Raw genomic sequence first — 10,829 nt, 5'->3', positions numbered from 1 at the left:
GGGCAGAGGACTTTGATGACGATGGATTTGAGTGTATTACAATGACTTGTGAAATTGACCGACTAATTAACGACTACTTGGACTGTAGTTTGACACTAGAAGCTATCGAATACTTCTCAAGTGACATTCAAGTACTTTTTGAATTCATCATCCAACTCAAAGAGGTGCTGAGAAATGTCTTTAACGCAGAACAACCATTCTTATTCAGTGAAATGTCATTTGCAATCCAAAGTGACTCGGCGTCCCCAATCCCACAACTCAAAGTGTCTTCATTAGGATTTTTATTGCCACACTTCATTAATGGCGTGAAGACAATAGTCGGAGTCACTCCTTTTATAATGCCAACTATTCTTCCTCAAACTATAATGTACTCTGACATCACCACCCGAGTCGAAATATACTCATTTATGATGTTCTTGTGCAAATTACTCTTCCAAAAAATTCCGCCAAGTCTTCAAGAGATGTCCGCTCTCAACTTTGTCCCAACAACTGACGCGACAAACATTTCACCTCCAACTCTCTTTCTCGAAAAGTTATATGTTTGTGTATTACTAGTATAGTATTATTTAATAAAATATAGTATAATTGATAAACTATATAAATATAATATTAAATTATACTATCATTACTTATTGCCACTTTAATACAGAAGATTATATCTTACTACATATTATATTAGAATAATATAATATGTATAATAGAATAATATTAGCATTAATAAACTATAATGGTATAATATAATATATTAATTTATAGAAACACCGTTTAACATCGTTTCCTAAAATATTGCAGGAGATGAAACAAACTCCATTTTTTATTCAGTGTTTCAACTTCAAACACATTCAACCCGAAGAAACGACAGATGTGTTTTCTTTGTTTGACAAATCAACGACAAGAAGAGTTGGGAAAGGGTCGTACGGGTGTGTGTTTTCTGCGTCTCATGCGAACAATTACTATGCAATCAAAGAGTTTTCACAGGAGGACGTTGCCTTGAAAGAAGTGAGAACGATGTGTATTTCGCGACATCCGAATATTGTCACCTTATTCAAATTTATGAAGTCAAAACAGTCCATTAAAGGGACTTTGAACCCAAGCGAGATGGTTGAGGGTGACGAGTTTTACTACACTGTGATGGAGTGTTCTGCATATGGTTCTTTGTTTGATTTGATTAAACAGAATGAACATGGACTCTCCATTGACTATATCAGACATTTTATGAATGATATTAACAACGCAATGCACTATATGGTTTACACTCGACAGTTGGTCCATAGAGACTTAAAGACACAAAACATTTTAGTTTTCCAAGACGCCACTAAACCCATCGGACTCACTTTGAAACTGTGCGACTTCGGGTCTTCGCGACTCATTGGAGATAACTCGTTTGATACCATTTTTGTGGGTTCAAACCACACGAACCAACCCGAAATATCACACGGTGTTATTTATGATGAACGATGCGACTTGTTCTCTATCGGAGTCGTTTTGTACGAAATGATCACTTGCAAAGTGCTCGTTGTGCCGCGAAGCCCTAATATCCCTATAGAAAATTTCTATATGTTTTATCAAAACGCAATTAATGATGTGGTCAAAGAACGAAACACCTACGTCGCAGGTAGTGAATTGAGATTCGACGTGTTGCTCGACTTAATAAGAAGACTGTTTGTCGAAGAAAAAAATCGCATGACTTGGGACCAATACTTCCAACACCCCTTTTTTACCGGACTCTAATTCAGTTTTGTGTGTTATTTACTGATACAATGTAGCCCATAAATTTTTTACAAAGTCACTAAGTCAAAATCACAGAAACTCCGTTTTTTTTAAAAAGTCAAGACTGATAAAAATTTTCAAAAGAAATTTTTTCAAGACGACAATAAAGGGTGACTTTTTGGATAATTTTATTTTTTTTTCTTGGAGTAAAAAAAGGGTTTTTTGACTTAAAATATCCACAGTTAACTATAATTTAATGATAATGTAATGATATGTTATAGTTCAGTATCAAAGAACAACCAAAACAGGTTGTTTTGGTTGTTCCCCGAAATAGTGTATTTTGACTTGTGATATGATACGCCAAATTAAGTCAACTATGACAGGAAAAGGAATTAAAACTATTTTTAAAGAACTACTTACGACTGAAAAGAAGCAAATAACGGGATAATTGGAATGAAGACGTCAACACAAGAAGAAAGGAACATCAAAATATTTGTTTAGAAATTGCATGAAAATTTGGAATGAATGAACTGAACGAAGACTAGATAACAGTGATTGAATGGAGACAAATAGCGTTATAGTTAATATACTGTTGCGTTCTGCAAACGTGACGTCTAAGTTTTCTGCGGAGTTTTATATGCTTCAATTCGATACGAATCCCGAGATCATTGAGTTGATAAAGAATAAGTACAATATAACATCAGATCATATAGGAAGCCTTCGAACAATGATAAAAAACTGCAGTGATGATTTATTAGAGAAAATGGTGTGGTGGTGTGGCAGACTGTTTCAGTCTGAGTTTGAGATGTTAATGAAGTCGATTGCGGATATCAATTATCCGACTGGATTCTATTTATATCAAAACAAAGAGAAGATCTCCTTCACTGAAATCCAAGTATTAACTCTCAAAAGAGTCTTTAAAATAAAAGAAGAGGAAAAATATGTCTTTGACGAGGATAAAGAAAATTTGAAGAATAAAGTGGAGGAACTGGGGAATATCATAGAACTGAAGAATAAACGGATTACCCAATTACAAGAGGACTGTGGGTTCATGTCAGTCAATAATAGTGTCTTACAAGACAAGTTAGAAAGCCAGACAAGGGAGCTTGAGAGAGTCAAAATACGGAACAAGACTTTAGAAAAGACTAACAATGAGATGTATGCAACTAACTTACAAAAGAAAGACAATGAAATTGAAAGTCTGAAGAAGATGATTGAGCAACTGAAAGACCACAAAGGCGAGAATATGGAAATTGAACGCCTCAAGAAAACAGTGACTTCGTTGAACACTAAAATCCTTGGATTTGTATCACAAGTCGAATCACTCGACAAAGAAAATGAAACTTTGAATGAACTTCTTAGACAATGTGAAATTGAAATGGATGAGAAAGAGCGTGAGGTCGAGGAGATGCGAATTAAAGTGGTCGAAGCTGAAAAAGTGCAACGATCACTTGAAGACGTCCGACTCGAGTTACTTAAGACTCGAGACATCAAATCGAAGGACCCATGTGCGACTCAAATGATCAAAATGAACGAAATGGACGAGCAAATTCGGGAGCTTAAAACTCGTTTACGACACACCGAAGACGACAATAAGAAGCTTCAAAGTGAAGTTTTCAAAATGACGAGGATCATTCGTGGCGAAGTGGTTAAGTGTGTTCAAGTGGAGAAAAAAGCTGAAGTTGAGCGTTCGAAGTCGGTGAAAGAGAAGTTGAAGATGTATGAAGGACTCTGTGAGAAGAGTGTAGCGCTGAAAGTTCCTGAGCGCTCTCGAAATTCAGTGAGTGTAGTTTCGACAGTCTCATCACCTAGTTATACTCAGAAACGGGTGACTCTCGGGAAGTGGTGATGATGTTATAATTGACTTGTTTAGTTCTTTGCATTTATTTCAAGCCATCAAAAATCCACAGGAAGACCTTCTTCAAGTGCTTTACGTCTAAAAAAAATGAAAGTAATAAACAGAAAGAACAATGCAAATTATTTGTCTTTCTTCTCATTTCCTAACTCGAAGTGTTTGCATCTCTTCATGCATTTTTGGAGTTTGTACTTGCACTTGGAGCACTCAAGCTTCAAAACTACCTTCTTGGTGGTCTTTGCTTTCTTCTTGAAGACGGGCTTGGTCTGACCTCCAAAACCTTTCTGTTTACGGTCGTATCTTCTCTTACCTTGGGCATGAATGGAATCCTTTCCTTTCTTGTATTGTGACACTTTGTGTGGAGTGTGTTTATTGCAACGGGGGCAATAGGTCTTTCTAGCCTTTGGAACGATGACCATACAACACAATATTTTGAAGTTCTTTTTGTAGGGTTACCTCCCCATTCCTTCTTCCTATAGTTTTAACTATATTTTCTATTACTAATGATTCATTATGTTTAAAGTGTTTTGTTCAATAATAAAATCCCATAATTCAAAATATAAAGAATCGTTTTTAATATAGTGATATGAACTTTATTAAACGTTATGATGAGATTATTTATACTAGAGAGGTATCTGAAATATGGTATGAATATTATATCGTTCTGATGTAATATTCTAAGATGAAAATCTTCCTCTATGACTTTTCCATAGTTACTCTGAACATTTTTTATTATATCATAATAATAGTATTTTTAATTATATAATTATAATTATAATTATTATATTATTATATATTATATCAGACGTATAATAATTAATATTTATTATATGTCTTTATAAATAAACTATTATGAATGTAAATAATTACTAATAAAAAAAATAGCAATGCCAACACCAACAAATTGTAATACAATAAGAATTTATACCATTAAAACTCCTCTTTGAATTTGACTCTCATAGAGCCATGGTTTGCTTTAAAACAGTTTTGTGCGTCATCTTGATTATAAAAACACACGAACCCAGTCTTGTTTACTGACACAACTTTGCACAAATAGATTTTACCAAATGTCTCGAAGTAATTTTGAAACGATGTTTCGTCGAGTAATCTCATTGGGACATATTCAATGAACATGTTGTTCTGTTTTTATTCAAGTGGTATTTCTTTCTTTTTCTTCTCTCTTTTCATTTCATTGGGGGACTTACACAACTTTGCTTCTAAAGGTTTGTCGCACGTGAATACGTCCTTCCCGTTCACGTCTTTAATGAAATTTTCTGCGTCTTTTTCATTCATGAAATTCACAAGAAGTGATTTGGTGTGGTACCCCTTTTGTACGTCTCGAAGGACATATCGTGTAATGTCTCCATAATAATTTAACCACTGTTCAAAGTCTTCGTTATCGACTAAATCTTCATGAATGTTATTAACAATGACATTCGTCTTTAACTTCGGCTTCAACGAATGATACTCGATATCAAAATCTTCACCACCAATTTCGTCTTGAATTCTGTCGCGATTGTTAAACACATTTTGCACTTCTTCTTCATTCAGAAATTTCACTAAAGATGACCGTTGGCCTTGTTTGAACAACTGAGAAATGACATGTCCATATTCATCAAGACATATCTGAAGATATTCATCATCTACATCCTCTTGAAGTCCACTGAAATTCAAATTGAAGTCGTTGGAGTCTTGTTGCTCTTTCGTTAAGCTCCAACAAATTATTTTTTCCTTCCCTTTGACTCGTACATGACTTCGTTGAATATGAACATTCAACGCCATTTCATGTGTCTCAAATTGGACTAAAGCCTTTTTTCTAGTGACAACAATTTCAGACGCCGTTGGCCATGCCGATACTAAACTGACATTCGAGCTTGTTGAAAAGAAATTTGGAGAGTTTTTAAGTTGTGAGGAATACCTTATTTTTTTAGTGAGTACTTGATGTCGTCTTTGTTTGTGCCTACGGGAAGAGAAAGAAATACAAGCGTTTTGTTTTCGATGAAATCTTCTCCTGAACTTCCCTTCAACATGTATTTTTTAAGTTTTTTAACTTTATATCTTTATAATAAAGTTATTATAAAGTTATTATAAAGTTATTATAAAGTTATTATAAAGTTATTATAAAGTTATTATAAAGTTATTACCTATTATGTACTATAAAACTATAGTTGATTATAGTTAATTTATAAGTAAATAGAAGATCAAAGGTAAAGACAGTTTTTTTAGTCTTTAAGTAATGCCTCAATGTCATCCTTGAAATAGTCGTAAAGGTTTTTACGTTTCAGTTTCATTGAAGGTGTAATAAATTCACGAGCTGTGTCAAATACTTTGTCGTGCAAAACAATCTTTCTCACTTTTTCGAAACCTTTTAAACCAGTTTGATCAGCTACTATAGACATTTCTTTAACAATCATTTCGTTGATCTCTTTCGACTTACAAATTTCTTCTTTAGTTCCAAGTGTTTTGTTGTTTGCTTTAGCCCAAAGCTTGAGGGAATCAAAGTTAGGGACTACAACGCCAATTAAATAATTCTTCAACGAGTTTCCATAGACAAAAACGTCTTGGATGTATTTGCACTGCGTCATCATTGACTCCACTTTCTCTGCGGAAATATACTCTCCTTGCGACAGTTTAAAGACGTTGTTTTTACGCGCGACAATTTTCACTTTCCCGTCTTTTCTCACCGACACGATATCGTTCGTATACACAAAGCCTTCTTCATCAATTACCTTCACATCGGGCTCTTTGTAATATCCCTTAAATGCAGCAGTACTCTTAATCATGATCTCTCCAGTCGGTACTTCATTTTTGGTACAATACCCCATCTCAGGTACACATCGAATCTTCACCATAGAAGACACATAAGGCTGCCCAACATGTTCCAAGTCAATTCCATCATGGAATACCGTAGACAATCCCATTCCTGTTCTTCAATATTTTGTATTAAAAATTATTGTTCAATGTTACTATTATCTAGTTTTTAACAAACCACATGTCTCTGTCAGGCCATATCCAACAAAGAATCCGTCTGAAATGACAATTCTAAAGAATTTGGCAATATCTTGTGACAACGGTGCACCAGCACATATCACAACTCTTAAATTTCCACCAAACTTCTCAGTCACTTGTTTAAAGAAAATGTTGTCGAATGTTGTTGTAATTGCCTCTGAATTCACTTTAAGTATCCCTTCTTTGATTTTCATCGCGGTTTCAAAAGCCACTTGAACAGCTTTTGGCTTCGTTGCAAGGATGTTATAAACGCCAGTGTATATTAACTGAAGGACTCTGGGAACAGCAGCAAACACTACAGGCTTCAAGACCCCGATGTCTTCAACTACTTTTAAATGTGTTGATGACATGAACCCAATTCTCCCACCCATTCGATACATAATGAATTCAACAACTATCGCAAAGACATGTCCTAATGGTAAGAACGACAACGAACAGATGCGTTGTTCTCTTCTTGGGTATTGTTGAACAAAGTATAAAGGAACTCGCATCCACAACGATGAAGATGACGCAGATAAGTTTCTATAAGTCAGTGGAACACCTTTTGGATTACCAGTAGTACCAGACGTATACATAATCAATGCTAAATCGTCGGGTTCAACTCTCTTCAGCGCTGTAGTCAACTTCTTGCCATTCTCGATTAACTGGTAAAATCCTAATTCGGTGTTTTTGTACCCAATTTCTTCAGCTTGAGATTTCTCGTCAGTGGGGTGGAGGGGTTCGATCACAGTGATTGGCGCTGAAGTCGACTGTGTGACTACTTTGAGCTTCTCGTCCGACACAAAAATTCTTTTGAACTCGGCATTTGAATTGATCAATTTTAACGCATCAACTGAGAGAGACTCGTACAATGTGACCAAGACAATTCCCGTATACCCACACGCCAAAAAGAGGTAGTGCCACTCAAGTCGTCGTTTCGAGAAAAAGCCAACTACATCGCCTTTCTTCAAACCCAATTCCAAGAGAGAGCGCGCTAAGGCTTTAGCAGTGTTCAGTACAGTCCCATAAGATATCCATTCATATTCCCCTCTTTCACCATTTGGTAAGTAACTTCTCTCCCCCAAAAATGGGCATTCGGGGTCATCCTCAGTATAATGTTCAACAGCTTCAATTGGAGTGTGAATCAAAGGATGATCATGATCAGTCAGTTGCTTTTCGTTGTACTCATACTCGTCGGGGTAAATGTACATATTATGTGTACTATGGTCGGACATATACTTTTTGTGAATTTTTTAGTTTGGAAATACTAAGAAAAAGTAATGACAAATCTAACTTTTTTCAACTGAAGTCAAAATATTATGAATTCGATGTTTTTATTCTCTTTTATGAAAACACCTTATGTTATCATGAAAAAACGGGATATTTGGTAATGATAAATAGTTTGAGGTTTTTATATCTGAGATCAGATTTTTCAGTTAATCGCACTTTTTCTTTTTTTTAAATTGAAAAAAATTGAATTTGAAGTGATTGTAATGGTATTATTAACTAGAATTATTAATACATTGAACTAAAGAAAGTGATTGTACAAGCTATAATTAAATCACTTTTTAAAAAAACAAATTAAATAACAAAAATTAAAAACATTTGTTTAATAAACAAAAATTGTAATTATAATTTATTTTAGTAAATATCTAATTTTAAAAAGAATCACCAAATTAAATAAAAATTATAAATAAAATAACACTGAAAATGTGAAATGCAAGCGGGAGGAAAAGGAGGGCGTGAACGAGGAGCACGCACGTTGTCAAAGAAAGAAAAAGAAGCAGCCGCGAAAGCCAAAGAAGAAGAGGCGCGAAAGAAAGAGGAGGAAAAGCAGAAAAAACGGGAAGAAAAATTGTTAGGGATAAAACCAAGTAAAAAGGACCGAGCCGAGAAGGCAGAGGAGCCGCTCCAAGAAGAAGAAACCACGGTAGAAAAAAAAGATAAACACTCAAAGAAGACAAAAAGCGAGAAACTTGAGAAGAAGAAAGAACGTGAAAAGACAAGACTGGATAAACAAAAAGAAATTGTTGTTGATGAGAAAATTGAAAACACACAAAACGTCGACAACAACAACGCGGCAGAGGGAACCGAACCCGTTGTCGATGAACCTGAAAAAACTGAGAAAGTCAAAAAAGTCGCCTATGTTCCTCCTCCAGAAAAATTTGAAGATTTTGAGAATATAGAAGAGCACAAAAAAGCGAAGAAAGTTTCACACGAAGTTAAACAGGTCAACTTTGATTTTACCACACGTTCTGGTAACATCTCATTGAAAGACATTCCTAAAGACGTTCGTAAAAAAGATTTTCCCGAGGAAGACCGTCTAGATTTTGTGTATAATTATCTTTCCCAATGGTCAGACCCAGCAAATTATTCGGAGTATCCGTATAACAAATTTTCGCAGTCGGATCAAAAAGATTTTCAGTTCATCATGGGGCGTGTTGGTGTGAGCAAACGTAAAGCACTTGCAAAGTCTTTATCTGAAACCTGTTCGACTGTTGGCGGTTTATGCCTTTTAGAGGGTCTCTCCTTACAAACAGACACCATCAAATTTCCCGAAAACGAAGTGGAAACCAACATTTTCCATTTCTTAACAATGCATGACGTTTACAAGTCGTTCAGTTGCATTTTATCCAATTTTTCTGCGCTTAAAAGTCGCCCCGTTCAGCAACAAGACGAGATGTTGACGTTTGTTCAAAACGAGATGAAAAAAGTGAGAGTTCCAGATTGCGTGAGTTTGAAGGCCTTCAAATCTGTCTATCCCAATACCTCACCAGAGCTCTCAGAAAAACTCGGCAGTTTGATAGACTTGGATCGTCTTCTTTTCAAAAAAGTCACCAAAAAAATCTTTGAGTTTTCTCTCAAATCTCTTGACGTCACTGTGACGGAACGAATGCTTGTTATAGACCCGGAGTGTTACGAGCATTGGGACGACTTAGTTCTTCAAAATTTGGAGCCTTCAGAAAAGCTTCTTACAAAGATCAAAAACAATGAAAAAATCGAGATGAAACTCTTCTGCCAACGATCTATTGACAATTTCAACAACAACACCGAAGCCAAAAATTTCGTGCGACTTTGCAAGTCTATCGTCGTACCTATTAACTATTGGAAGATCGCAATTGTCGCTTCAACGGTCATGGTTTGCGTTGTTGCCTCCATTTATGTTATTTTCATGAATTGAGTTGGTTTAGTTCATTTAATTGTTTTTTTATTATAATTTATTAATTTATCAAATAGTTTAGTACATAATAATATTATTATTCAAAAAATCATTTCAAATTTATATTATGATAATATAAATTTCAAATGATTTTTTCATTAAAAAAAAAGTAAATGATATTTATTTAACATTTATTATAATATTACTATTTGAAATTGTAAAAATAATTAATATTTATGATATTTTAATAATTAATTTACTAATCATCAAATACAAAAATACAAACAATTGATTAAAAATATTTAATATTTATAAGTTAATCAAATAATAAATTACAAATAAATTTTTTATAATAATTTATATTATTTGTTTTATATGAAATAGAAGAAAAAAAAATAAAAAGAAATGAAAATTTATTAAAATTGGTGGTTTTTATGGCGACTTTCAAAACTATTCATGTTGAAAATATTGATTGGTTATTATTTTACTTGAAATACATCAATACTTGAAAACCCATTCAAAGAAACACAAATTATTCTTGAAATGAAAAGATTAAAAAAGTGATAAAAAAGAAATGATTCAGAGAGCCCTTAAGCGTCGTCCTGAGCGTTGTCGGTAGTCCACAAAGTCAAATTGTCTCTGAGGAGTTGCATGATGAGGGTTGAGTCCTTATAGTTAGCTTCAGGGACATCATCGAGCTTAGCAATTGAGTCATCGAAAGCCTGTTTTGCGAGTTGGCAAGCCTTATCAGCGTCGTTCAAGATTTCGTAGTAGAAGACAGAGAAGTTAAGAGCGAGGCCCAATCTAATTGGGTGGGTTGGTGGGAGTTCAGCGTTTGAGATCTCAGTTGCTTCGGTATAAGCGGCCAAAGACTTATTAGCGACTTCAGTTCGTTTCTCGTCGACGGTGAATTCGGCGTAGTATCTATAATAATCGCCTTCCATCTTCTTATAGAAGACTTTGCCTTCCGCTGAGCCTGCATTTGGTAACAAGTTGTTCTTCAAAACGTCCAAGACATCGTCGCAGTACTTAGAAAGTTCCGCCTCGATTTTAGCTCTATAGCCCTTAATGATTTCGACGTTTTTGTCGGTCGATTTGGCTTGTTCCTTCTGTTCG

General features: G+C 34.8%; 6 protein-coding genes across 6 annotated transcripts; 3 read left to right on the top strand and 3 right to left on the bottom strand.

Annotated features, from left to right (window-relative positions):
• Positions 1 to 41: 41 nt before the first annotated feature.
• EIN_060870 (serine/threonine protein kinase 17A, putative) lies at positions 42 to 1,731 on the top strand (the record flags this gene model as incomplete). The annotated part of the gene is made up of 2 exons (XM_004260255.1): positions 42 to 539; positions 757 to 1,731. 2 exons carry the CDS (start codon positions 42 to 44, stop codon positions 1,729 to 1,731), a joined length of 1,473 nt encoding a protein of 490 aa, XP_004260303.1.
• A 538-nt stretch (positions 1,732 to 2,269) lies between these two features.
• On the top strand, positions 2,270 to 3,559 carry EIN_060860 (hypothetical protein; the record flags this gene model as incomplete). Its single annotated transcript, XM_004260254.1, has 1 exon — positions 2,270 to 3,559. The coding sequence occupies one exon, from the start codon at positions 2,270 to 2,272 to the stop codon at positions 3,557 to 3,559; it is 1,290 nt and encodes a 429-aa protein (XP_004260302.1).
• A 1,152-nt stretch (positions 3,560 to 4,711) lies between these two features.
• Positions 4,712 to 5,347, bottom strand: EIN_060850 (hypothetical protein; the record flags this gene model as incomplete). The annotated part of the gene is made up of 1 exon (XM_004260253.1): positions 4,712 to 5,347. One exon carries the CDS (start codon positions 5,345 to 5,347, stop codon positions 4,712 to 4,714), a length of 636 nt encoding a protein of 211 aa, XP_004260301.1.
• Positions 5,348 to 5,787: 440 nt separating this feature from the next.
• On the bottom strand, positions 5,788 to 7,788 carry EIN_060840 (long-chain-fatty-acid--CoA ligase, putative; the record flags this gene model as incomplete). The annotated part of the gene is made up of 2 exons (XM_004260252.1): positions 5,788 to 6,488; positions 6,555 to 7,788. The coding sequence occupies 2 exons, from the start codon at positions 7,786 to 7,788 to the stop codon at positions 5,788 to 5,790; spliced, it is 1,935 nt and encodes a 644-aa protein (XP_004260300.1).
• Positions 7,789 to 8,270: 482 nt separating this feature from the next.
• EIN_060830 (hypothetical protein) lies at positions 8,271 to 9,734 on the top strand (the record flags this gene model as incomplete). Its single annotated transcript, XM_004260251.1, has 1 exon — positions 8,271 to 9,734. One exon carries the CDS (start codon positions 8,271 to 8,273, stop codon positions 9,732 to 9,734), a length of 1,464 nt encoding a protein of 487 aa, XP_004260299.1.
• Positions 9,735 to 10,303: 569 nt separating this feature from the next.
• On the bottom strand, positions 10,304 to 10,822 carry EIN_060820 (14-3-3 protein; the record flags this gene model as incomplete). The annotated part of the gene is made up of 1 exon (XM_004260250.1): positions 10,304 to 10,822. A coding segment is annotated over one exon (519 nt), but the record flags the coding sequence as incomplete, so codon positions are not given.
• Positions 10,823 to 10,829: the final 7 nt, after the last annotated feature.

The sequence above is a fragment of the Entamoeba invadens genome (assembly GCF_000330505.1).
Source record: "Entamoeba invadens IP1 unplaced genomic scaffold scaff_1105074726711, whole genome shotgun sequence".
NCBI lineage: Eukaryota > Evosea > Mastigamoebida > Endamoebidae > Entamoeba > Entamoeba invadens.
The sequence above is the reverse complement of the archived record's forward strand: the minus strand, read 5'-3'. Positions and strand labels throughout refer to the sequence as shown.